The sequence below is a fragment of the Heteronotia binoei genome, chromosome 2, assembly GCF_032191835.1.
Source record: "Heteronotia binoei isolate CCM8104 ecotype False Entrance Well chromosome 2, APGP_CSIRO_Hbin_v1, whole genome shotgun sequence".
NCBI classification, from domain to species: Eukaryota; Metazoa; Chordata; class Lepidosauria; order Squamata; family Gekkonidae; genus Heteronotia; species Heteronotia binoei.
Genome location: NC_083224.1, coordinates 189,056,015 through 189,082,587, shown reverse-complemented (window position 1 = coordinate 189,082,587; position 26,573 = coordinate 189,056,015). Strand labels below are relative to the sequence as shown.

General features: G+C 49.2%; 1 protein-coding gene across 1 annotated transcript; it reads right to left on the bottom strand.

Annotated features, from left to right (window-relative positions):
- On the bottom strand, positions 1–26,573 carry RNF126 (ring finger protein 126). Its single transcript, XM_060232706.1, has 9 exons — positions 26,413–26,573; positions 14,797–14,855; positions 14,061–14,124; positions 12,154–12,398; positions 7,867–7,935; positions 7,700–7,769; positions 3,769–3,862; positions 3,216–3,331; positions 1–916 (listed from the first exon to the last, which is right to left on the bottom strand). The coding sequence occupies exons 1-9, from the start codon at positions 26,485–26,487 to the stop codon at positions 755–757; spliced, it is 954 nt and encodes a 317-aa protein (XP_060088689.1). The 5' UTR covers positions 26,488–26,573; the 3' UTR covers positions 1–754.

The window sequence follows — 26,573 nt, the reverse complement described above, 5'->3', positions numbered from 1 at the left end:
TTGAGCTGAAACGTCCATTTCTTTAATAGCAGTAATAATTTAAAATTATAAAAAAACCCTTTTCTCAGTATCAAATTGCCCAAAGGATGATGTTAAATGAAAAGGGATGGGGGAGAGAAGAGAGGTCAAACTCAACAGGGCCAGGAGGCTTGGGGGGGAGGCAGACTCCTTCAAGCTCAGGCCTCTTTTCAACGACGACCTGCTAAAAGCTTCGACCTGCTAAAAGCTTCGGTAGCCTCACCCTGTGGGAAGCCTGCACAGGAGGGGGAAGGACGGGGGGGGGGGGGGGGGCAGGCAGATGACACCGCTAAACACCGAAGCTTGACGAACGGAAGTGAAGCAGAGGAAAGAAGAAACAGGAGAAAATGGTCGAGACTTCCAAAACCCCCAACTCCGTCCCTAGAAACCACCTTCCATTTGGAACTGCAGCCTCTCTCTCTCTCAGTGCTTTCCATGGGCCAATTTGCTGTGGCTTCAGCGTAGAGCAGCTGGGCCAATTTCAGGCCCGTCCTTCTTTGGGACGGGCCTTTCCCTTGCCCCGTGCTCCAGATGGTGACATCGCAAAGCATCCGGGGGCAAGAGGCCCTTCGCATCACGATGGGAAAAAAATACCAGGGCTCCCATTCTTCCCACCCCCGCTGCTCTGTTCAGGGGGGGGCCCTCTCCCGCATTGCCCCAGGTGGAAGTGAGGGAGGGCAGTGACATTAGAGAAGGGAATGAGGATGGCAACTTATTTTCATTTTTCTTAAAAGACTCATGAGTTGTTTGCAGAATTTTCGTTACTTGGTGAGCTGGAGGAAGAGGACGAGGAGGAGGAGGAGGACGAAGAAGCAAAACTCATTGCCGATAGTCCCGGGGGGTTTGTGGCTGTGTTTTGTCCGCTCAAGCTTTTCCGGCACACCGGGCAGGTGTCGTGCTTTGGGGAGAAAACAAGCAGATGGAGAACAAAATCAAGATGGGCAGCTGAGGGAGAAGAAATCAGAAAGAAAGGCTCATCTTCTGCCCTGGAGTGGGGCTTCTCATAACACTCCCCAGTGCCCTCGCGGCTGCCGGGAACCCCCCGAGAGGCCTTGGGCCATCGTGCATTTGTGGGCCCCGAGTCAGAGCCGCATCGATCAGAGGAGGCGGGAGGGGGGGACACAGTCTAGTGTTCTCAGAGGCAGCATCTCCAGGACTTGAAAAGCTACTACACTAGAACTAGAATACTGTGTCCAGTTTTTGGCGCCAAAACTGAACAAAGGCTGGATTCACAATTTATTTAATCCTTCTATACCCTGCCCTTCTCCCCAATAGGGACCCAAAATCGCTGTCCTTGCCTCCATTTCCCCCTCACGACAACCATGTGAGGTAGGTCAGGCTGAGAGATCGTGACTGGCACAAGGTGACCATGGCACGAGTGGGGATTCGAACCTGGGTCTTCCAGATACTAGTCTGACACTCTTACAACCATACCGGCCCTCTGAACAACCGAAGCAACGGTTCTGTTAATAAAACTCACAAAAGGTCATTCCAATTGCTTTTTAGAGGCAGCGAAATGTTACTTGCATCTAGATCTATTTTGAACTGAACTGTAATTAGTTGCAAGCAACTTATTTCAGAAAATTCACAGGAGTGATAGAAAGCATTGTAAAAACATCATTAACTCAATTTATTAGCTGCCAGCTGTTCTCTCCAATCCATGAATTGATGAAATTATTGAACACCACTTGATTTGTGTTCTGCAGCCATAGGTCAAAATAAAAGCCAAAATGGAAAATCAGGCCACCTGAATAATATTTAAAGGCCAGTACATTTGAAAAGTTCTTACCGCACCAAGATCTGTCTGCAAATATTAGCAAAATTTGACTCCCGGCAACACATAACTCAGGGGTGGCCAACGGTAGCTCTCCAGATGTTTTTTGCCTACAACTCCCATCAGCCTCAGCCAGCATGGCCAATGGCTGGGGCTGATGAGAGTTGTAGGCAAAAAACATCTGGAGAGCTACCGTTGGCCACCTGACATAACTAATAAAAAGTTACTAAAAGTTCTAATTGCCCTGGGCTTCCTGGAGGAAGGGCAGCATAAGATGCAACAGAAATGTCTCCAACAAGCAGAGAACACGACTGCCATTGGGGAATCCAAGAGAATTGAAACTACTTAGTGAGACATTATCAAAAGTTACTTTTAAGTTTCTATGCAGAGCTGCTAGCAAGAAACTGGTGTATCTTTTGAGGCCAGATCACAAGTTCTTCACCGTTGGGAGACCCCAGTTACGAACAAGGGGAAGGAACTGGGTGTACTTAGTGAAAAGCAGGGGCGGCCGCCAGCAATGTCCTTACGGGGGGATGATACACCAATTGCAGACAGTGGCCTATAAACTGTGGGATCGCATTTTGTGACACACAGCAAAGGGGCCCCTTTCTGGGGAGTCTGGCTCCTAAAATAACTGGTAGAGCACCACAGGCTAACAATTTACACAGACTTCACTGGGCATGCCCGAGGCACTACGGAGGTAGTGGCAAAAAAAAGACTTTGGCCTCTTCCAGGTGGCAGTCATCAGTTATTGGAAGACTGATCACATTTGTTCTCTCCTCTCTCCCCTCCACACATCCAGTTCCTTCAACCTGTTCTTATAAAACTGGTTTTCTAGATCCTCGATAATCTTTGTTACTCTCCTACAAACACAATCCAATTCGTCCATTTCCCCCCCCTCCCTTTTCAGAGTGCAGTATCCAGAACGGGCAAAGGAAGAAGAAGATATTGGATTTATATCCCGCCCTCCACTCTGAAGAGTCTCAGAGCGGCTCACAATCTCCTTTTACCTTCCTCCCCCACAACAGACACCCTGTGAGGTGGGTGGGGCTGGAGAGGGCTCTCACAGCAGCTGCCCTTTCAAGGACAACCTCTGCCAGAGCTATGGCTGACCCAAGGCCATGCTAGCAGGTGCAAGTGGAGGAGTGGGGAATCAAACCCGGTTCTCCCAGATAAGAGTCCGCACACTTAACCACTACACCAAACTGAGGAGGTCAGACGAGTGCAGAACTATTAATTTCTTGTTAACGTAGTACCATTCAGTATTAACACAGGTGAAGCGATGCAAGACTGCTTGGAAAAAAACTGGGTATGCTGCACACTGTTGTATCATCTCTCTTGTCCAACTTTTAAAAAGACTCAGGATGCCCTCCCCCTTTCGTCACACCTGGATGAAACAGAGTTGAGTCCCTGGGCTACTCACCTGCTCAAGCCAGGGGACGATACAGCCATCGTGGAACAAATGGTTGCAGGGCAACTGCCGCACGCTCTCGCCAGCTTCGTAATCTTCTTTACAGACGGGACACTCCAGCCCAGAACCTGCCGTTGCAGAAGGCACGACTGAGAAGCGGGAGAGACGCCTGCCCCGTCTCAAGTGCTGGGGCTTCCTGAGGCAAGACGTACGCCTCGCAGCAAAACAGACCCATGGATCCAAGTCAGGAAGCTGGGAACGCTTTCAGAACTAAAACATCCTTGGGCTTGGCACACCGCTATTATGCAGCAGGCAGCCTCCAAACCCCCACCCCCAGCCCCCACCCCCCCCGAAAAATCCTGGGGATGCTTGGCTTTTGATTCATTCATTTATTGCAAGACCCCATTCTGTGCCGTCTCAGCACACAAACATACCCCGACTGGACTTGGTGGCTCTGAGAAGACAGCCAAGGACTACGAGGTTGGGCAGGAGGGGGTATAAAGTACAGTTAGGATAGGAATCCACATCCTGGGGGAGGAGGGCAAGATGTCAGCAAGCACCTTACCTACGTGCTCTTCTGTTATAGGAATAGTCGGGAGGGCCTGGATCTTCTCTTTGGCTGCAGGGGGTGGCCCTGTGTTTTCAAACTGATTCAGTAGCTGAAAAGAGAAGCAGGCATCAGCAGAATGGCTTGGCTGCACCCCCCTTGCCAAGCACCAGGGAGGCATGAGGGCAGCGTGGCAGGCAAGCAGATGGAGTTTCAAGCCCTCGCTGACTGCAAAGCTCAGCTGGCAGCCCCAGGCAAGTTACTCCTCGTACTTACCCCAGATTAAAACCGTAACGCTGCCGTAATTCACATCTCAATCTGGAACTCGCAGAATGAGATACACAAATTTGGAAGGAACGGGGGCCTTTAAAACCAAGAAAAGCCGTTCTGCACCTCAAGAATTCCTACTGTGTATTTCAGAAGAGGTTTTGATTCTGTGGACTGGATTCAGCAACGGGTCGGTGAAAAAGAAGGCGAGCAAATCCTTCTCTCGCCTCTCACGTTAGCAAACTGCATTGTGGAAGAAGGGAAAGTCTGCCCGTGCAAGGGGGAGGAAAGAACATGCAGCTAGCCAGCCCATGTGGGCCCCACAGGTCCATTTTCCCAGGGCCTGGTGGGGAATGATCCGGGAATGTTGTGGCAACAGCCCCTTGGACATGCCTGCACTCTGGGATTCAGCAAATCCACAGGCCACTCCTAGAGAAACCCCTGATGTGCAGGTAGGGCCAGCAGAGCATTAGACGAGACAGATTCATAGAGGATAAGTCCCTCAACGGCTACTGAGAGGAACCTCCACATTTAGAGGCAGTCAAACTCCAAATCCCAGTGCTGAAGGCAACCTCAAGGGAAGGCCTCGGCATTTCTGCCCTGTTGTTGGTTCTCCAGAGGAACTGCCAGGGGTAGGGAACGTTGGCTCTCCAGATGTGTTTTTTTGCCTACAGCTCCCATCAGCCCCAGCCATTGGCCATGCTAGCTGGGGCTGATGGGAGTTGTAGGCAAAAAAAAACATCTGGAGAGCCAACGTTCCCTACCCCTGGGACCCTGTGTGAGACAGGATGCTAGACGAGATGGACCCTCGCTGCTCTGATCCAGCAGGGGTCTCATTATGTTTGTATGAAGGCCCCAGGCTCTCTATGCCATGTCTGTTGGCCCTCCAGAAGAACTGGGCAGCTGTTGTGTGAGGCAGGATGCTGGACTAGTTGGATCCTCATTGGTCTGATCCAGCACTGGGCTTGTAGGTTTTTATTCCACAGCAACAGACATCCGGGGGGGGGGGGGGGGAGGGCCTGCAATGCTGGGAGAATGGCAGAAATGGAGCCCAACAGGAAGAACCAACCGGCTCTTTGGGAGCTCCTCCAGCCAGCTGCCGGGAGCTTGAGAAGCTACTGGAAGTCAGAAACAGCCTACTGGAGACACAAAGGGCCTGGGCCCCATCACCACCCTGGGTGTTAAAGGAGCAGGGGGACTGAAAAGGGCTTGCTACATAGAAACCCACCAGGAGGGACTGCCCCCCTCCTCTTCCCCGAGACACTGCCACAGGAGGTGGTGGCGGCCTCAAGCATGGCCACCTTCAAGAGGGGTTTAGATAAAAATATGGAGCACAGGTCCATCAGTGGCTATTAGCCACAAAACAAATTTGCCACTGTGTGACACAGAGTGTTGGACTGGATGGGCCATTGGCCTGATCTAACATGGCTTCTCTTATGTTCCTATGAGACCCCCAAGGCTGCACTCTGCAGCTGACGGCAGCGACACTCCCAGGGGCTCCCAGAGCTCTCCCTTGGCAAGCAGATCACTTGCCTTTCAGTTCGAAGGACAAGCTTCTCAAGATGTGTTATTAAGCTGCTTCTTTTACAACAGTAAGCGGCCCCGTGGCGCAGAGTGATAAAGCAGCAGTACTGCAGTCTGAACTCTCTGCTCACGACCTGAGTTTGATTCCGGCGGAAGCTGGATTCAGGTAGCTGGCCCAAGGTTGACTCAGCCTTCCATCCTTCCGAGGTCGGTAAAATGAGTACCCAGCTTGCTGGGGAAAAGTGTAGATGACTGGGGAAGGCAATGGCAAACCACCCCGTAAAACAGTCTGCCGTGAAAATGTTGTGAAAGCAACGTCATGCCAGAGTTGGAAACGACTGGTGCTTGCACAGCGGACCTTTCCTTTCCAACAGTAATGGAAAGTCCTTTTTTGGGGGGGGGGGGAGAGGAAAAGAGATGAGAAACAAAACTGAAACGGCTAAATGCAGTTAACAGGCAAATTAAAAAAAAAAATTTTGGAGGGGGGGGGGAGAAAGAAAAGGCTTTGTTTAAAGAGATCAGTCCATAAGATGCGACTTTTGGCACGTTTCAGAAGTCGGCCCAACCCACAATTTGGGCGACACTACCAAGAAAGCAGGAAGACTATTGAGTTCAATTTAATCTTACTGAATTTAATCTTTAATCAATTTAATCTTCCTGAAGCTACCAACTCTTGACAGAAGAGCTGCACCTGCATTAGAAGAACAACATTTGAGTTCAGGGGTGCCTTTAAGATCAACGAAGTTTTATTCCGGGTAGAAGCTTTCATTCCACTGCTTCAGTCAAATGCAGCTCCCTGCACACCCCCCCCCCCCCACTGAATCCGGTTCAGCAGACCAGCAGAAGCAGTGTTGGATGTCACTGACATTTATAGGAGTCCACTCACATACTCCGGATGACCGACTGTCATGGGGGGAGTACAGACTGCCTGGGGTACCCCATCTGCCACAGAACCATCACCCAAACCACCTCCTGCAGTCAGTCTAGAAAAATATTATATACAGTACTTGATTGCATATCTACGGGACCTGCATATCTACGGGACTGCCTTTCTCCGCATATCCCCCAGAGAGCACTGCGTTCAGGGGCAAAAAACCTACTCTCGGTCCCCGGACCAAAAGAAGCCAGGCTATGCGTGACAAGATCTAGGGCTTTTTCGGTGGCAGAGCTCTGGAATGCTCTTCCAGAAGCCATATGGGCCCTGCGGGATCTGTCTGCGTTCCGCAGGGCCTGTAAGACCGAGTTGTTCAAGCAGGCCTTCGATGCTTGACGAAGATGGCTGCCGCCGGACGTCACACAGAACGCCGGCGATCGCTGTTTGGAATTCTAATGCCGCTATAATGTAGGGATTCAGCACTTTAAAATGGTTTTAATAATTTTTTAATTGTAATATGTTTTTCAAACTGAAAATGTTAAATTATGGTTTTGTATATTGCACTGGTTTAATTGTGTAGATACTGTGAGCTGCCCTGAGTCCGCTTGCGGAGAGGGCGGGATATAAATCAAATGTAATAAATAAATAAATAGAGAGCTGACAAGAGGCTCCCAGAGAATCAACAGGGTCCAATTCACCCCCCACCCCGACAATCCACCACCAGAGTGACCAAAGTGGCCTCAACATCAAACTCTGTCCCGAAGTTGGATCAGAAAGGATTTGGAAAACCACCTTAACCCTTGGAGAGCCTGGAGCTCAACCCCTCATGCTAAGAGCAGGAGACCAAAGTGACCCCAGCTGCCCTCAAATCAGGCAAAGCAGTGTCACGACGGCTCGCTTTGATTGCACAGTTCGGCTTTTCTGAGCGTGGGGCATGAACCAACTGGGTAATTCCAAGGAAACTGTGCAGAAATTGTGGGTCTGAGGGGGTTGTTGTCAGGACACAACTCTAGGCAGGCATCTGTGGGGCAGAAACCATACCCCTTTGAGCTGAGAGACCTGCCCCAGGCTTTAGAGTGAAGGATGCTATGATTAACTAAAACTACAGATATTCTAAGGTCTGCAAGCGTTTTCTTCCTGTGTTGCAAAGGCGAGGCCTGGCTTGCCTCGAGTCGTGCAGGATCTGGGACAGCGGGCTGGCTGCTTTCACACCCAGCTCCGGCCTGTTCTTTCCCCTCTCCTCCCCCCCCAAGCAGAACCCCCTTGAGAGGCAGCTAAGTTTACCTGAGTAATAATGGCGTCCAAGCCGTTGGCCCCCCAGGCGTAGTCCATGGGATTTGAATGCAAGACTCCCCTTTAAGAATAAAGACAACACGGAAGGGGGAGGCAGGGTTAAGTCTCCACCGGGACAGGCGAGCCTTCCGAAAGAGCCACGCGCAGCCCCAACTCACCAAGGGCCCACGCCGAGGTTTGGTATTGTGGTGGGAGCGATGATCCCGTTGACCAGCTGCTGGATAATTCTGCAAAGGGACAAAGCAACAAGAGCGATCTCAGCGCAGGGAGGGAAAGGCTGCCAAAAGCCACCGACAGAAACCGCCAAGCGGAACTGGAGATTCTGAATGAAACAGCCTCCAGAGCTCTCGTAACCCTTCAGTCTCAAAGTTATGGCTAACCAGTTTTATTCGAGAACCCACTCCCACCCTCAAGCACGGCCGCTGAGACCTAAGAAGCCCTCGCTGTTCATCCTCTACCCAAATTAACGTTGGATGGCATCATTTCAAGGTGTCCAGTCCCCTCAGTTCAGTTCAGTTTGGTGTAGTGGTTAAGTGTGTGGACTCTTATCTGGGAGAACCGGGTTTGATTCCCCACTCCTCCACTTGCACCTGCTGGAGTGGCCTTGGGTCAACCATAGCTCTGGCAGAGGTTGTCCTTGAAAGGGCAGCTGCTGTGAGAGCCCTCTCCAGCCCCACCCACCTCACAGGGTGTCTATTGTGGGGGAGGAAGGTAAAGGAGATTGTGAGCCGCTCTGAGACTCTTCGGAGTGGAGGGCGGGATATAAATCCAATATCTTCTTCATCTTCTTATCTTCATTCAGAAGAATTAACTGACTTCCATGGGCCAATATGGCTCTTCGGAGTGGAGGGCGGGATATAAATCCAATATCTTCATCTACCTCACAGGGTGTCTGTTGTGGGGGAGGAAGGTAAAGGAGATTGTGAGCCGCTCTGAGACTCTTTGGAGTGGAGGGTGGGATATAAATCCAATATCTTCATCTACCTCACAGGGTGTCTGTTGTGGGGGAGGAAGGTAAAGGAGATTGTGAGCCGCTCTGAGATTCTTCGGAGTGGAGGGCAGGATATAAATCCAATATCTTCATCTACCTCACAGGGTGTCTATTGTGGGGGAGGAAGGTAAAGGAGATTGTGAGCCGCTCTGAGACTCTTCGGAGTGGAGGGCGGGATATAAATCCAATATCTTCTTCATCTTCTTATCTTCATTCAGAAGAATTAACTGACTTCCATGGGCCAATATGGCCCTTGTGAAAACTGATAATGGCATAGTTATACTACGGCTACAAACCGTCTGACATTCAAAGAAAGTGGGGGCCAAGCAAGCTTCCCCTCCCGCCAAAGGTTGGCCCCCATGCCCCCCTCGCAGGTGCAGACAGGGCTCGTGACCTCGATTATCTGGAGACCAAGTGGGAGTGCATTTCATACCGTTACAAAGAGATCACAGCGCGGTGCAAGGCGAAAGAAAGGCAACTACAGGTTAAGCAGCTTCATTTCAATCGTGGCAAGAGGCACCCTTGACACAAGGCTGTGGTTCCAAAACTACCTGAAGTGGGGACAGTTGCCAGTCTCCAGTTAGGGCCTGGAGACCTCCTGGAATTACAACTATTCTCCAGAGGATACAGATCAGGCCCCCTGGAGAAAATGGCTGCTTTGGAGGGTGGCTCTGTAGTATCGTATCCCTGCTTAGCTACCTTCCTTCCTTCCCCAGGCTTCCCCCCCACAAAAAAAAATCTCCAGGAATGTCCCTCCCTGGAGCTGGCAACCCTGTGGGACCCACTTTGGGGTACCCTCTGCTTTGAGGCTGACCTGCCAATCAACCCGATACTGCTTTCCTACTCCCCAGTTTCAACGGCAAACATTACGTTAATGACCACTGAGCCAGATTATATCTCGTTTCTTGCGCTCAGTATTTTTACGTTAGTGGTACCGCTGAGCAACAGACCCTCTTTCCTGGCCATGTTGCCTCCAATACAGTCAAAACCCAAATTCTGCCACAGAACCTCCCCAAAGCTGCCTTGTCCGGGTCACCTTCTTTAGACGGAAGAAAGAACTGGGCCAGGGCTGGACGACTGGACAGGGCTGGAAGTCTCACAACTTCTCCAGAGCCAGTTGCTGTCGCCTCAGCAATAAGCACTGCTCGCCCTCTGCGTAGTGGGGGAGTCCTGGACTCCTGGCAGGAGAAGGCATCCAGCCAGCACACTCTCCATCCCCTCTGCCCATCGGCCTCCAGAGGCACAGACAATGAGGTCCTACAGAGCAGCCACAGCAGCCCAGAGGTGGAAGGTAGGTGGGACTGACCCCACAGCGGAGTACCAGTTCCAAAGGCCACCTCAGGGAAGGCAACTGGACTTTGTATTGCCTGGAGAGGATGCATATGGAAGACCACATGGAAGACTGCCCTGCAGAGGCCTTTGAAGAAGCTGGTGGCTCCAGAGCAAAGGGATGAGAGGAAGGAGAGGGAAGAGAAAGCAGCAGGCAGGTCATTAGGAGTTACTTTCGTCTGCCCTCTTACGGCCAGCTGCACCTAAGGGGAAAAAAGGATCTGAGACCACCCTTGACGGAGAGGGGGTGAGAACTGGAGGGGGGGCAATGAGGGAGGGGTCAGCTCACCTGGCCACACTACTGTAATCTTGAGGCTGCATTTCTGAAATGCGCTCTACATTGGCTAGGCTTGAAGGCAGCCCAGAAATCGCAAGAGGTTAAAAATGCAGCAGCCTGATTACTGTCGAGGGTTGGCTGACGCAAGCATATCTTTTGTTTAAAAGTTCAGTTTGCATCAGACACAAGTCGCCGGTTATGACTTTTAAACCCCCTTCATGTCCTAGGGCCAATTTATCTAAAGGAGCACCTCTTCCCATATGCTCCTGGGTACCAGCTGAAGTCTTCCAGCTGCTACATGATCTCCTACTTGGGGGGGTTCCAAGCCAGAAGGGAGAGAGGTTCCCCCTCCCCACAGGTGCAATAAGGTCCTAAATCTGAAGCCTCCTCTGATGGCACAGAACCGATCTCAAGGCTCTTTCCTCAGGACCCCCGGCACAGCCTGGGGGCTGACTGCATAGACTCCCCCATCAGCATTCCCCAGGGGGAGGTGGAGAAGGTGGGATGCAGCTGTGTGGCTGGTTCTGGGGCCCTACAGCACCCCCCTCCCCAGTAGCAGAGAACATCTTTCTTCTCCTTTAGAAATACTTGTGACAGGGGCTAGAATTATCTGCATAGCAAAATGGAAACTGGAGGCCTGTCCACGCTTAGACTGGGAAAATAAACTTGGCCAATCTACAGTAATGGCAAAATTAACTTATTTGAGAAACAGATCAATTACAAAATTTGAGGAAAAAATGGTGTATTGCCAATACTATTCAATAAGGAGACCACTTTAGAATGAGCATCAGTTTAAAATACTGTAGAAGAAGATGATATTGGATTTATATCCCGCCCTTCACTCCAAAGAGTCTCAGAGCGGCTCACAATCTCCTTTACCTTCCTCCCCCACAACAGACACCCTGTGAGGTGGGTGGGGCTGGAGAGGACTCTCACAGCAGCTGCCCTTTCAAGGACAACCTCTGCCAGAGCTATGGCTGACCCAAGGCCATTCCAGCAGGTGCAAGTGGAGGAGTGGGGAATCAAACCCGGTTCTCTCGGATTAGAGTCCGCACACTTAACCACTACACCAAACCGGCTCTCCAGTATACAAATGAAAGGTAATTAAGAAGTAGCAGAATGAGAACAAGTTTTAAGTGTAATATACAAAAATGTGTAAGGAAGTGGGCTCTGGGGAGAACACCAACTTTAATTTTCTTATTATAAAAAACATAATAGATGTTCATTCTGTATTTTTGTTATATTATCTTCCTGTTAAAAGTAGTAGCTGTATACCTGTTAAAAGCGATAGTGGGTATGCAGAAGAGGCAAAAATGTGTGTAGCAATGATGAAACTAATAATATAGCTACAAAACAAACTAGTTATGAAATCTGAAATATAAACTGATGAATATAAATATAAACGTACCCATCAGAAACACATATCACTGTTACAGACAATGTCCATAAAACTTTTCAGTGTAATGAAGGGGGACATTGGAGAGAAATATTATTCTTTCGTATTTGGTTATATATTATCATATATATTTACACTAGGTAACCCCCCCTCTTTATATTATTTTTCAGTTCTTCCAGAATATATATATAAAGAAATACTTGTGGTGCAGACACAAACTGCCCCGCCACATAGGAGGGGAACAGACTGGAAGGGACCAGCAAAGGCAGGAAGAAGTCAGGCTCTGAGAAGGAAGTCCCACCCAATCCTAGGGAGCGGAGAGACCCCACCTTCTGGACCACTGAAGGGAGAAGAGACATTCCTGCCCAAGAGGCAGCAGTAATTCACTTCTCAGCATTCTCAGTCATTCTAAGCCACACTCGAGACCCCTCACCACCTGAAAGAGTCCTCACCCTTCTAGAGTCGGGACCCCTTCGTGCCGGCCAGAAGTGCGCCGTGTGGTAAAACGAGCCCGGGGCTGCCTGGCGCCGTATCTGTGCCGAGACTGGTGCTCCCTCTCTCGCCGGTTCTCGGCATCCCGGTTGTCTTCTGACTGTGCGTTGGACCCGAAGGCTGGAAACTCAAAGGAGTCATCGAATATCCCGAAGGCAAACTGGCCGTAGCCTTGCGGCAGGGTGAATAAGTGTTGATCCACATTCTGGCAAGAGGGGAAACACGGATGAAGTGCCCTCAAAAGAGTCAGAGCACAACAGCCTGCACCAGCAGAAACAGGCTGCTCCTACTACAGATCTCTGGGGTTTCAGGCGGACAGAAGTCTTTCCCAGTCCCTGCTACCCTGAAAGTAGCAACGATCCCAAATTAGGACATTCTGCATGCAAGAGTAGGCACTGTTCCCACTGAGCAATGGATCTTTCCAACAGGTTTGTTTTCAAAATGCCTGCCACTCTCTTTTCTCCCAGTTCTATGGGCTTGCCTAGAATCTGAACCTAGAATTTCTTGGCTCCAAAATGTCTTTCCCCCTCGGAAGTCATTAGCTACGTTTCCAAAGTGATCTCTGAGAAGCATCTGTCACACTGTGAGTGATTAAATAAATGGTCATCAAGCAAGAAAGGCAGGCAACTTGATTATTAAAAGACTGTTGAAGAACTTAAAGCCTTGGGAAGCAAACAGTGTGTGTGTGTGGGGGGGGGGAAGCCAGGCAATGACTGGGCCTCACAAAGGCGGTCATGCAGTGACAGGCACCACCACCAAAAAGGCTCTGCTCTCTAGTGCTATAGTCTGGAACTTCCCAAACTTCGAACTGCTGAGACATGTCTTTCAGATTAAAAGTACAGGTCACACTTGCACTCAAAAAGGTGCACAAAAAGGTGTGACAGATGACTCGTGCTCAGAGGCGCCCACTTCTTGTTCTTCTGCATGAGTCACCGGTGCTAACACATCTCCTGATTTGCAAGACAGAAGCCAAGGCAACAATGCATCACACAGGTGGTTTCTGCTGCACCTCTATGCCATCAGCCCAGTTGCATGAAGGAGAAATGGGATAGAATTGCCAGCCCCCACTGGAAGAAGGCAAGATATACCAAGCAGCCTCCTTTGGATGCCAAGGAGCCTGCAATTACCCTTGTTTCTCCCAGCAACACTTGGCAGTTTCTTTGCACTATGTGTCTGCACTGCACCGGCTCATCTCACCTTGAGAAGAGGTGGGGAGGCGGTGATACAGATGGGAGAAGCAACAACCACTGTTAACGTAGCATGGTGGAGCAGAAGAAGATATTGGATTTATATCCCGCCCTCCACTCCGAAGAGTCTCAGAGCGGCTCACAATCTCCTTTCCCTTCCTCCCCCACAACAGACACCCTGTGAGGTGGGTGGGGCTGGAGAGGGCTCTCACAGCAGCTGCCCTTTCAAGGACAACCTCTGCCAGGGCTATGGCTGACCCAAGGCCATTCCAGCAGGTGCAAGTGGAGGTGTGGGGAATCAAACCCAGTTCTCCCAGATAAGAGTCCGCACACTTAACCACTACACCAAACTGGCTCTCCAGTTAAGAGCAGCAGCCTCTAGTCTGGAGAATCAGCTTTGATTCCCCAACTCCTCCTCCACATGAAGCCTGCTGGGTGACCTCGAGCCAGTCCCAGTTCTCTCAAAAGTCTCTCAGCCCCACCTTCCTCACAGGGTGCCTGTTGTGGGGGGAAGAAGGGAAAGGTGGCAGTGAGCTGCTTTGAAACTTCTTAAGGCAGAGAAAAGCGGGATGTAAGAACTCAGTCTCCTCCTACCACAGACTCGGCTAAGAGTCAAGGGGTGGCTTCTGCAGCCGTCCAACGCAAAGCCCATGCGTGGCGATGGGGGGAAGGAGGCTCACCTCAAACGGATGTCTGCTCTGGTCGCTGGTTGAAGCTGAAGAGCTGGAGCCATTTTCAACGTTCCTGGGGAGAGACAAACCAAAGTCGCGGCTAAAGAGATGGGGGAATTTGGCCTGTAAAATCAACGCTGCCAGCCTGCAACGAGGAGGAATGTCTGAACAGGCAAGTTGAGGCTTTGCAGAGACTCGGGGGCGCTCATTCTCTCTCTTACTAAGGCCTCAGATCACTAACAAAGGAACATGTGGAAAGGTGGGCTTGGTAAGTGTTTGGGGGCTACAATTCATTTGGTAGACGCTATTTTTTCTGGGATATGTTGTGCTGCTCAAAATGTCTCTCCACGGTTGGGCTGTGCTTTAATGCAAAGCGCACCCCGCATTCACTGGCAGGCCCGACATCCGTTGCCAAATTCCAGCATTAGAAATGGTGGTTTATCTTCAGTTTCCTGGGAACGTATTGGAGGAGTTCCAACCGGAGCAGCCACTCTCAAACCACAGGCCTATGGGACACACAATGACTTCTACTTCCTTTCGTTTCTCCTCTTAAACCTGCTTTCTAGATGCTGGCGGAAGCTGGCCGGAAAGCACCTGACATTTGCCGCCAAGCAGTTTCTAGAAAGAAAACCACTCGAGAATTCCAAGCGCAGCTCAGCGGAGCGGCTTGTGAGCTCCCTGCAAAGTTGACAAGCGAACGCCGCGCGTAACACAAGGTATTCAGGATCAGAAAGAGGCTGGTTACCTGGGCTCTTCCGGAAGCTCTTCAATGAAACCGGATTCGCACCTCGGACAAATGTAATCCTACAGAAACAGAAATGGGTTATAAACAGCCTTTCGGCTAAGAAAATATCCGAGGAAGTGAGCAGTGACTCCTGAAAGCTCCTTTCCCGCCACAAATGTCGTTAGGCTTGAAGGGGCTGCTGGACTCTGGCTCTTTCCTCCTGCTGCAGACAAAACACAGCCCCCCATCTTGGCTGTCTTGAGCTGAAGGGTCACTCTGGCTTCCCCACGTCCTGTGCTGTGTCTACAGAGGCTCAGAGAGGAGGCAAGTGATAGCCAGAGTGAGCCTGTTTCCGTGAGGCAAGTGCAGCCCTTGAGACTTGGGGGAACGAGAAAGGTTTATAGAAAGGCTTACATCCTGGCCCACTCGGGAGCGGTGCTTGACTATGCCTCCTGGATTCACTATTCCTATCTAGCCAGGCTTGCGAAACGGTTGCCTTCTGAATCCTGCATTTCATTTTAATTAGTGAGCGTTAATGAGTCAATTGGCTTGTTTGGCAATATGTAATTTGTTCTTATTTCATGGGACCTGCCCTGAGCCCGTTTGGGGAGGGCAGGATAGAAAATGCAAAGAAATAAAAAAAAAAAAAACCCAACAAGGCAAAACGGTAAAGCAGAAGGGCTGACTCGTAATGCTAGAACACAGGGCGGCCGCCGGAACTGATAACAGCAGATTCAGAAGAGGGGAAAGAGGACATGGAACACTACGTGAGAACTCGCTGACGTGACCAGCCACTCTGTCGGGCAGCTTTGAAAGTAAATTTGTCAGAAAAATCAGCTGTAGCTGAACATGCACTTCAAGAAGGAGACCACATCATCCACTTTGAAAGAACTGAAGTCCTTTCTACGGTCTCACATTATCATACCTGCCTGAACAGAGAAGCTATTGAGATTTACAAACACCAGCACAATTTTAACAGAAAGGAAGAAGGCATTTTCATCCACCAATCTTGGTACCCAGCTCTGCAAAACACCCTACAGACTATAAATTGCAAAAAGTCTCAGAACAACCAGCAAATTCCACAGAACAATCAGCACAGTCAACAACCATCTTCCTTATCTTCAAACCCCTTCCAACCCTCCCAGCAATTTACACAGAACAATGGTTGCATTCAACAGCCAGTTTCCTTATCACTATCCTTCCAGGAAGCCCCACCAAACAATGGGTACATTCACAAACCAATTGCCCTTTCATCACACCCCCTCCAGCCTACAAATAGCAGCTCTCCAGCAGCCCTGGCCCCACTCAACGCACAGCAGCCAAGAAGGTCAGAGCGCCTGCTCCGGCTGCAACGCCACTGAGGATGTTCTCCGCAGCTGAGAACGAAACGTCTGGAAGAAAAACTTTCTCCAGTAGAACACGGCACTTGAGCCCGAAAGATTCTACAAACCCTAATGTTGACGCCAGCCGTGAAAACCTGAAATCTTTGATAAATTTGTCTAATTCAGAAAGGGAAGCTCTGCCAATGGCTGTTAGTAGATACCAGCTGTGTGTTTGTGGGGGGGAGGGGACATGGACCTCAAGGGAAGGCTGTTGACTTCATGTCTTGCTTGCAGGCTTCCATCACGGCAGCTGCCCTTGGTAGCAAGGATGGCGAACCGAACGGAGCCTTGCTCGGCTGTTGCAAAACAGCCCCTCACCTTCTCTGGTATGATCCAGCCATCTCTGACACAGAGCAAGCGCTCAAGACATCTGAGCAGAAGGATGCAAGTTATGAATGTTCTCACAGTGCACCCCCCCCCCTCCCGTTCTCCTGGCACATTGTCCTGGCACGTTGTTTTGGAAATTTCTGGGATTGCTCACGTTCCCGTAATACCTGAACCTGAACTGGGGCAGGGAGGGAGTCGATGACCTAAAATCACCAAGCAACACTGGGCACGCCACCTTGGAAAGCAGAACTGAACCCGATGAAGGGCAGAGATGAGCGCTCAGATTTCAAAGTGCAGGGAGAAAGAGATCCATCTCAGTTAAAGTATCTGTATCCCGCTCTATCCAAGAAGGCTCAGAGCTGTTAACCACCGTTACAATTCTTATATACAGAAATATATAACATGAACAAAATAAAACCAAATTAAAAACATCAGAGACATCTCCACTCAAAGCTGCCACTTGGAGAAGCGCCTCAGTCTCCACCCACTACCTAGCAACGGTCAGCAAAAGGCACCCCGGCATAGCCAGGTCTTCATACAGGTCTGACAAACTAAGAGGGGTATGATTCCCAACCTGCAGGCAGGCTGCCCCATGACCAGGAAAAGGTCTCTTTCTCACCGAAGCCAGCCAAAAAGAAAGGATAGCTGGGGGAGCCTGCTGGGTGGACACAAGAGGGCGCATGGGTCTAACCCCAGGTATTTGATGGTCTCAGACCACAGAAGGCTTCAAGGTAATAGCTAGAGCTTCAAACTGAACCTGGAAACCAGATAGGCGCCAGTATGACTGCTTCAAAGGGGGAATTATCTGCTCAGCTCAGTCTACTCCAGTAAGCAGAAGCAGCAGCTGCTGAAGCCTCTAAGTTGCTTTCGAGGACAGCCCCGCATACAAGAGGCAGCAGAAATCCAGCCTGGGCTATGTTCACAGATCTGTTGCTTCTGGGTTCCACCTCCCCCACCCCACCCCTCTGGACTTTGTCAGATCAGCACAGGGCAAGCAGACTCAGCCTACTCCCTTCCCAAGTATTCCTGGAAGCTGGGTTTAAACAAACCGAAACGCACATCAGAACAGGCGCTTGAGACAGTAGGAGTGGGGGAAGACTAAGACCAAGAGCTCAGCTGGTCGTGCCACCCTAAGCCCTCCTCGACAGGCCTGCTTCTTCCAAGCTCTGCAGCTGTTTCCACGCCCATCCAGGTATCTCCTAAGAGGGCCTAGTTGTCACAGCAAAAGCAAGCGGGAGCCAGGGACACTGGGAAAGATCTTCCAGGAGAACACAAAAATTCAGCCTGAATTTGTATTTGAATGTGGTTAAGAAATCATTCCAAGAGCCAGCAGCACGGTGTATAGGTTAAGAGTGTTGTAGTGCCTGACAGACCCTTGTTCAAATCCCCATGGAAGCTCTCTGGGTAACCTTGAGGCAGTCACACTCTCTCAGCCTCACCTACCTCACAGGATTGCTGCAAGGATAAAATGGAGGAGAGGAGAATGATGTCAGCCACCTTGAGTCCTCACTGGGGAGAAAGCGGGGGGGATAAGTAAACAAATATGTCATAATAGAGAAAGATGGGATGGCGCTGACCCAGTGCCTCTCTGGCTGACAGCCTCTTTCCCTTCACCTTCCAAGTAACATGGACGGGATCAGGAAACAACCAGCTACCGGCTCAGAACCCCCAGAAGAATTTTTTTTACAGTCCATGATGTAATTACTGGAAAGCTGAAAGGTGGCAGAAAAAATGCTCCCCCCACCAAAAAAAACCCCCTGGAAAGTTGGGAGAGCGGAGTGGGGGGAAACAGCAACAAAATACTCTCTTGGAATGAAATGCTTTTTAAGACAAAGTGTCACTCATTCAAAATGTGTAGCACTATTTTAATGGATATATTTGTTTAAAACCGGGGTGTCAAATGTCCAGCCCACCATCAAGAATGGGCCCACCCAGGGCTTCCCCCCCCCTCTCCCTCCTGTCCTCCCGCTTTGAAGCTCAGAGGCTGACCAGGTTCCCAGCTCCTTCTGCCTTGGCTTTGCAGGCTAAAGCAGGAAGCAGTCCTGGGTTTGCAAAGCTGCAAAGAAAATCTGGAACGGATATTCCATTAACGTCTCTGTGCTCAGGTAGAATACTCTGGGAGCAGTTTTCCATTCTGTGTTTTCCTTGCAGTTTTGTCCGTGCTGCAATGTATTTTAATGGAGTGGAGCTCAGTTTCACTTGTCAGTGTTTGTGTGGCCTGTTAGAGGCTGCTGCTTGCTGGAGTTGTGTGGCCTTGCAAATAAAGGATTGATGCTTTGAGCTGACATGTCTCTGCTGAACGGACATGAGAACTGGTCCCTAGTGAGTCCTCTAACCTGGGGACCCACAGCCAGAGGAGGATCTAACATAGAAGAGCCATTGCCAGTCTGCGTAGACCTGGGGGCTGGGGGAGAAGCTCGCAATGCCCAGCCATTTCATGTTTTCCTAAGCCCAGAACATTTTATATTTTTGGTTGCTGTTATTGTTGGTGTTATTATTTAAACTCTATATATCATCCCATCCTGGCTGCTGCTGGATTCTAGGCGATGTACAACAGAGTAAAAAAATATAGACCGATAAAACCATTTAGACTAAAACAACTTAAACCCTGAGGGCACCCTATTTAAGTGCTGTTGAACAGGTTTCTGAATGCTACATCAGGGCAGGGGTACATATGAACATATGAAGCTGCCTTATACTGAATCAGACCCTCGGTCCATCAAAGTCAGTATTGTCTTCTCAGACTGGCAGCAGCTCTCCAGCGTCTCAAGCGGAGGTTTTTCACACCTATTTGCCTGGACCCTTTTTTGGAGATGCCAGGGATTGAACCTGGGACCTTCTGCTTCCCAAGCAGATGCTCTACCACTGAGCCACCGTCCCTCCCCCTAACAGGGGCACAGGATGGAGGTGCCAGTACAGCAATCATCACTGTCCTTATGCAAAAGCTTGGTGGAACATCTCTGCTTACAGGCCCTGCAAAACTGTGAAAGATCTCGCAGGGCCCTGGTGTCTTCCGACAGAGCATTCCAAGTCGGGGCCAGGATTGCAAGTGTCTTGGCCCTTGTTGAGGACAGCTGCGCCTCTTTAGGGCTGGGGATCACCAGCAGGTTCTGACCGGTAGAGCACAATGTCCCTTCCAGGGACATAGTGAAGGAGGCAGTCCTGTAGATATGTTGGTCCCAGACCCTCAAGGCCTTGAAGGTCATAACCAGAACCTTGAATTTGACTAGATACTCAACTGGAAGCCAGTGTAGGACTTCTGCTGCCACATTCTGTTCCCACTGGAGCTTCCGTGTCAGAGTCCAGGATAGGCCAGCATAGAGCAAGTTACAGTAGTCTAAGCGGGAAGTGACCATCGCATGGATTACTACGGCCAGGTCTGAGTGGGACAGGAGGGGAGCCAGTGCCAGTGAAGAAAAAATGCCACCTTGGCAATATGTGCGACCTAGGCCTCCGTTGAAAGAGAAGTATCCAGTGTCACTCCCAAACTCTTGATGGTTGGTGCTGATGTTAATAGCATCCCATCAAAGGCCAGCAATCTACACTCCAACTCTAAGCCCGCTCCCCTCAGCCGTGGCACCTCTGTCTTAAATTGTGCTGTGATCCTTGTGCTTTTTCTTGATGTTTTGTTTTTAAAAGTGCATTGCCAACTCCCACCATTTCCCCACCTTTCCATTTTAAATAAAACATACCGGTAGTTGTGTCATTAAAGGTTACTGGTATTGAAATAAAACATTGCAAGAGTTTTGAGCATTTTGTATTTTAAGTAAAAAATAATACCTTTAATTGCGTTTCTCCGTAGCCTTCGTAAAGTTTGTATCTCCACTACCTGGCATTACGTTTTATGATATGCGTGGCCTGGCCCCACAAAGTCCCTTTTATGTCAGATCCGGCCCTTGTGACAATTGAGCTTGACACCCCTGGTTTAAAATGTGATTGCGTCTGTAAGAGGCTATATAATGCATAAGGTATAAACATTATAATGCATAAACATTGAAGGGTTCAATGTTTCCAATCTTATTAAGTTACTTTCTACTACTACTCTACTACAATATTTGTGTTGCTATTTTTAATCTTCCTCTCATTTATTTATGGGGACTTGGGGCAGCTAAGGTAACAATACAGCAACAAGACTAAAACCATAATGTCAACAAAATCCAATTAAAGACTCAGCTCACTGCAACTAGTGCTTTAGGCATAAAAAAAATCAGCAGCGGCGTTGCTAAGAGAGCCCACTGAAATGACATTCGTGGAATGCCCGGTGGAATAACCGTCTTACATGCCCTGCGGAACACAGGCCTTTTCCGTCGTGGCCAAAGCCTGGTGGAATGATTTGCTAGAGGAGACTCCTGTGCCCTGTGGTACAAAAGTCCCCTGGGGCAGGCCCGGGCATAATGGAAAAGGCCCTCACCACACTCAGTTGGGCAAATCGATTGTTCAGAGGCAATGGAGGGGGGGGGGGAACGCAGGATGCAGCAATAAGAACATCTCACCTGCTGCAATCCATTTCTTGTGCTTCGTACTGCAATTGCCTGGATAAGATTATGTTTCTCTGTAACCTCGCTATTCGTGAAGTTTCGCAACCACTTCCACTGCAGCCCCCGACAGAGGGACTCGCACCTGAACACTTTGCAACAGGCCTCTTTCTCTGCCATGAACTCCACCTCCTCACAATGATTTTGGTCATAAAGACTCATGTGGAGTAACTGTCCACTCCATACGCGTCTGAAGAAGCAAGGTCTGACTCATAATACCTTATGCTGGAATAAACTTTGCTAGGCTTTAAAGTGCCACTTTCTGTTTCACTTTCCAGCAACGACTAACTTGGCTGCTGCCTTTGGAATGGTTATTTCTGCAGTTCTGGGTATACTCACAAATGTGCTTGCTAAAAACGAAGGTATGCATATGTCATGGTGCCTACAAATGCCATTGTAGCTGCTAAGTATTTTTAACAATGATTTTAAGCATTTCCTCTCCACTCTAATCATGCTGATTGCAATACACATTTTACCTCTGCATCCTTTACAACACCCCTCCCAACTTCTGTCTAGGATAAAAAGACTCCAGTCTCCTAGAGTACTCACTAGGCACCAGCTCTAAGGTCCAGTAAGGTACTTATTAGGTCCATTTCTAAGGTCCATTCAACAGAGACATGTTGGCTCAAAGCATCAACCCTTTATCTGCAAGGTCACACAACTCCAGCAAGGAACAGCCTCCAACAGGCCACATAAATGCTAAAAAGTGAAACTGAGCTCCATTAAAATACATTGCAGCCCAGAGAAAGTTGCAAGGAAAATACTGAATGGATTTCCCATTAAGGTTTCTGTGCCCAGACAGACTACTCCCAGACCTTAATAGAAAATCCATTCCATGTTTTTCTTATAGTTTTGTTTGTGCTGCAATGTATTTTAATGGAGTGGAGCTTAGTTGCACTTTTCTTTTTTTCTCTGGGAGTAGTCTATCTGAGCACAGAGACCTTAATGAAATATCCATTCCACATTTTCTTTGCAGCTTTACAAGCCCAGAATTGCTTCCTGCTTCAGTCTGCAAAGCCAAGGCAGAAGGAACTGGGAACTTTGCCAGTCTTGGAGCTTCAAAGGGTAAGGATGGGAAGGGTGGGGAGAGAAAAGTCCTGGGTGGGCCAGTTCAGGCCTGTGGGCCAAACATTTGACACCCCTGCTTTAAAGTGTCACAACATTTCTGTTCACTACCAACGATCACGCATCAATAGGCACTCCCATTTGCCTTCTCACCTTTCATGCTGATCAACTAATGAGTTAGCCCAGCTCTGATGCAAGAACATTCCTAGCAAAATCAAGAGTCCTGTTAGCCTGCTGCTCAGCAAAGAGGGCCTTGGGATTTAGTTCATCTGTGGCCTTTTATTGGGAAATGTCAGTTCAGACTAGCAAGATGCTGTCCAGGAGATCAGAACAGTTAGAGCAGGGGTCTCAGACTTCTTTGAATCCATGGGCACTTTCAGAATTCTGACAGGGCACTGATAGGGGTGGAAACACAAAAAACACACAGGAAAAGCCTAATTATAGGGAACCAGAGGAGTAATTTTTACAATACACTGGGAAACAGGAAGAAGAAAATAAAACCTGCACTGCCACCAAAACAAACTTATTTTAATCTGCACAGCGCATGGCCAATCAGAATCCTGGTAAGTAGAAGACCCACCTGGTCTCAACCAGTTTCTAAAAACACTCAGTGGGCTCCAAGAAAGGTGCCAATGGGTGTGTTATGGCACCCAGGGGCAACACGTTGGGGACTGCTGAATTAGCTATCACAGATTGCATGGTTTGAGCAATCTGTTCTGTCCCAGTTATCCTGCTGTTAAAATGGAACCTACTGCAAAGGGCTGTTAAAATTCTCTGGTGTGGCTAAAAGTATCAGGATTTCCTTGAATTCAGGATCAAAACTTAAGACTTATCGACAAAGACTACTGTATGTCCTTGGACATGTCTCTGCACCTAAACTACCCACAAGGATACTAGGATACTAAATGGCCATTTTGCACTCCGCAGTGAAAAGGCAGGGCAAAAAAAACAACAACATTAAATGCTTTTTCAAAATTAACATGTTTAAGACCAAATAAACTAAATAGGTCTTACACCCTCAGCAAGCTGTCAAAGGCAACTTTCAACAGGTGCTTGCTCTAGTCATTAGGTTTGAGGCACAGGAGGGTCACCATAAGGTTTTCAATGCAAGAGACATTCAGAGGTGGTTGGCCATTGCCTCCATCTGCATAGAACCCTGGACTTCCTTGGGGGTCTCCTATCCAAGTACTGACCAAGGCTGGCCTTGCTGGGCTGTCCAGATCAGGGAGGGGATGGACAAGCTGGAACAGGTCCAGAGGAGGGCGATGAAAATGGTGAGGGGTCTGGAGACCAAGAAGAAGAAGATGAAGATATTGGATTTATATCCCACCCTCCACTCCGAAGAGTCTCAGAGCGGCTCACAATCTCCTTTACCTTCCTCCCCCACAACAGACACCCTGTGAGGTGGGTGGGGCTGGAGAGGGCTCTCACAGCAGCTGCCCTTTCAAGAACAACCTCTGCCAGAGCTATGGCTGACCCAAGGCCATGCTATCAGATGCAAGTGGAGGAGTCGGGAATCAAACCCGGTTCTCCCAGATAAGAGTCCGCACACTTAACCACTACACCAAACTTGCTCTCCAAGGACCAAGTCCTATGAGGAAAGGTTGAAGGAGCTGGGCATGTTTAGCCTGGAGAGGAGGCAGCTGAGAGGTGATATGATCACCCTCTTCAAGTCCTTGATGGGCTGTCATATAGAGGATGGTGCAGAATAGTTTTCTGTGGCTCTAGAAGGTAGGACCAGAACAAACAATTTGAAATGAAATCAGAAGAATTTCCAGCTCAACAATAGGAAGAACTTCCTGACAGTTAGAATGGTTCCTCAGTGGAGCAGGCTTCCTCCTTGGGAGGTAGTGGGCTCTCCTTCCTTGGAGGTTTTTAAACAGAGGTTAGATGGCCATCTGACAGCAATGCTGATCCTGTGAATTTAGATGGAGGTCTTTGTGAATTTCCTGCACTGTGCAGGGGGTTGGACTAGATGACCCTGGAGGTCCTTTCCAACTCCATGATTCTATGACCTACTGAGGAGAAATTCTGCAGGTATATTTCAGCATGAAACCTACATATTCCCACCACCATCAAGTTGTCCCAGTTTGACAAGGCTATGCTGGGCTAGCCAGAAACAAATGGGTGTGTTAGAAAAGGGAACTGCCCATCTTTGTCACCCTTGAAAAGACTGGCTCAGTTCCATCTTGCTGCCCATGGAACACAGGGCTCACACAGCTCCCAGGCCAGAATCTTCGATTTCTTGTTTAGCCAAGTCCTGCAAACAAACAAGAACCTAAACAATCCTTGATGTATTTTCTTACAAAACTAATTCCCCTAACGGGACTTTAGTCAGTTTCCCTTCTGCCTCAGCCTTGACAAGCCTACCATTCACATAACTTTCACTTTCATAGGGGGTATTGCATACTAAGCTAAGAGACTGAGTTATGAAACAGAAAGTCTTTGGTCAGAACCCTGTATCCATCACGAGCTCCTGAGATAGTCAAGTCACCCTGTTTCTGCCTCACCCCTTATTGCTTATAAGGTTACAATACACGAAAGCACTATTAATGTACTAAGTATTGTGTCCCTTTTATCCCCTCTCATCTTAGACTTATAAACAGACACTTCCGGTCAAAAAAACTTAACACAAGTTTGCTCTTTTTCTTGGGATCCTCGAAGGGCTGGCCCCTAGTAATGGGTGGGTGGGCTAGCAGAAATGGCTGCAGGCTAGTCACTATTGAGGCACTATCTGCAAGGCAGGTCAATACATCTGTTTCTGTCACTAGAATTGTCACCTGGCTGGAATTCCCCCCTCCCTATTTTCTTACTTTTTCTCTGCTCTCCTCATTCCTTTACTGACGACCTCTTCCTCCACTACCTATCCTTCTACACACCCCTTTGTGTCCCACTGTATTGCTTCCCTTCCTGTGTTCCTGGTTGGGGTGGCTGGAAACACAAACATTGTACCCACTCTGTCAATACGAAGTGCCAAGGTCAGCTGCCAGAATGGAAGAGTACCCACCCACCAGAAGCAGGCAGCAGAACAAGTCTGTCAAGGGCGGCAGGGGGGGGCCGACAGTGATTAAATATATAAATAATGCCTGCCTGCTTAGATCGCAAGTTTTGTGCTACAGATTTACTCACTCTTTGATTTGGCTTAACAATCTCCTGTTTTGAATAGTATCTGAAGAGCCAGAGACAGGTTCTGTGAGAGTCCTGAAGCTTGGTTCCTCTTCTTGAGTGAACTTGTGTCTCAGTGTTCTCATTTATAAAATGAATGCTTTTCCGGAATATGTTCTAAATACTTAATAATATACTATGTGTTATGAACATGACAAAATGTGTAAATTAAGGTTCTTTTACTTGACTTACTTGTCTTTCAAGTTCTTGCTTTGTACTTATAGCAATCCTCAGAAGAATCTAGATTGTGGTAGATTTATCTGTCTCGGCCTGTTAACAGGTATGATTATACTCCTTGGTGGGGCATGTAAGTACATGGAAGAACTGAGCACCTTAGGCAGATAAAGCACTTTCTGTTAGCATCCACCCCCTCAGATCACCTGTTGATAATACTGTGCTCTACCTATTGACTACTAAATCTGTAACATTATTATTCTTATCATTAAATTAATGGAACACACAGCTTCCATCCCTGAGGATAATTTGAGAAGATAAGCAGTAAAGGTGAGGGGTTTATGGTAGGGTGAAACACCAGAACTAAACATTGTAGAGAGGAGAATTTGAATAAACAGACACACATAAAAGGCCTTTACTCCTCAGTCCCATCCTCACATTCAGACCAGGGTGCCCAGCACACCCCAGCATGAACAACTGCTCTGCTCTGCTTCCAGCCAGCCTCCACTTGGACTGGGTGGACAGAGCTAGCCCCCACTGCCTATGAGTCCTCCAGCAACTGGCAGCTCAGTCATCACCTGGAAAGACCCAGATTTAGCCACCCGCTCAGCTTTGGGCTACTCGCTCTCCTCAGCCTACCTTTTGAGGATGGGTGAGAAACACTGAATTGGACCCAAAGAATCTGGGAGCAAAACCAAGAATTATTATTTTTTCTTTTTAAGGAAGGGGAGCAAAAGCAAGCTCAGACCTCACTACTCTAAGCGTCCTTTTTCCCTAGGACCCATCTTCCAAATCAGGCCTCCGGACAACACACAGAAACAGCAGCGAAAACAAGACACCCCCCCCACCCCCCGCGCCCAACGACCGTATGACGCCCCCTCCCTTCCCCGCTGAGGCCCCCGCCCGACCTCTTCCACTCGCGGCCCTCTCAGTGGGACGCAGGCCGCCTTTCTCTCCCCCCCGTCCCGCACCTCGGCCCCCTCCCTCACCGGCAGCCGCGGCGCGATCTCGGCCGAGCAGCAGTGGCAGAAGTAACGCCCGGCCTGGGGAGAAGCTTCGGCCATCTTGTTTCCTCCCTCCCCCGCGGGGAGGAGGCCCCGCCCAACAACGCGATCGGGCTACGGTGGCCGAAGAGGGCCGGGAGGCTGAG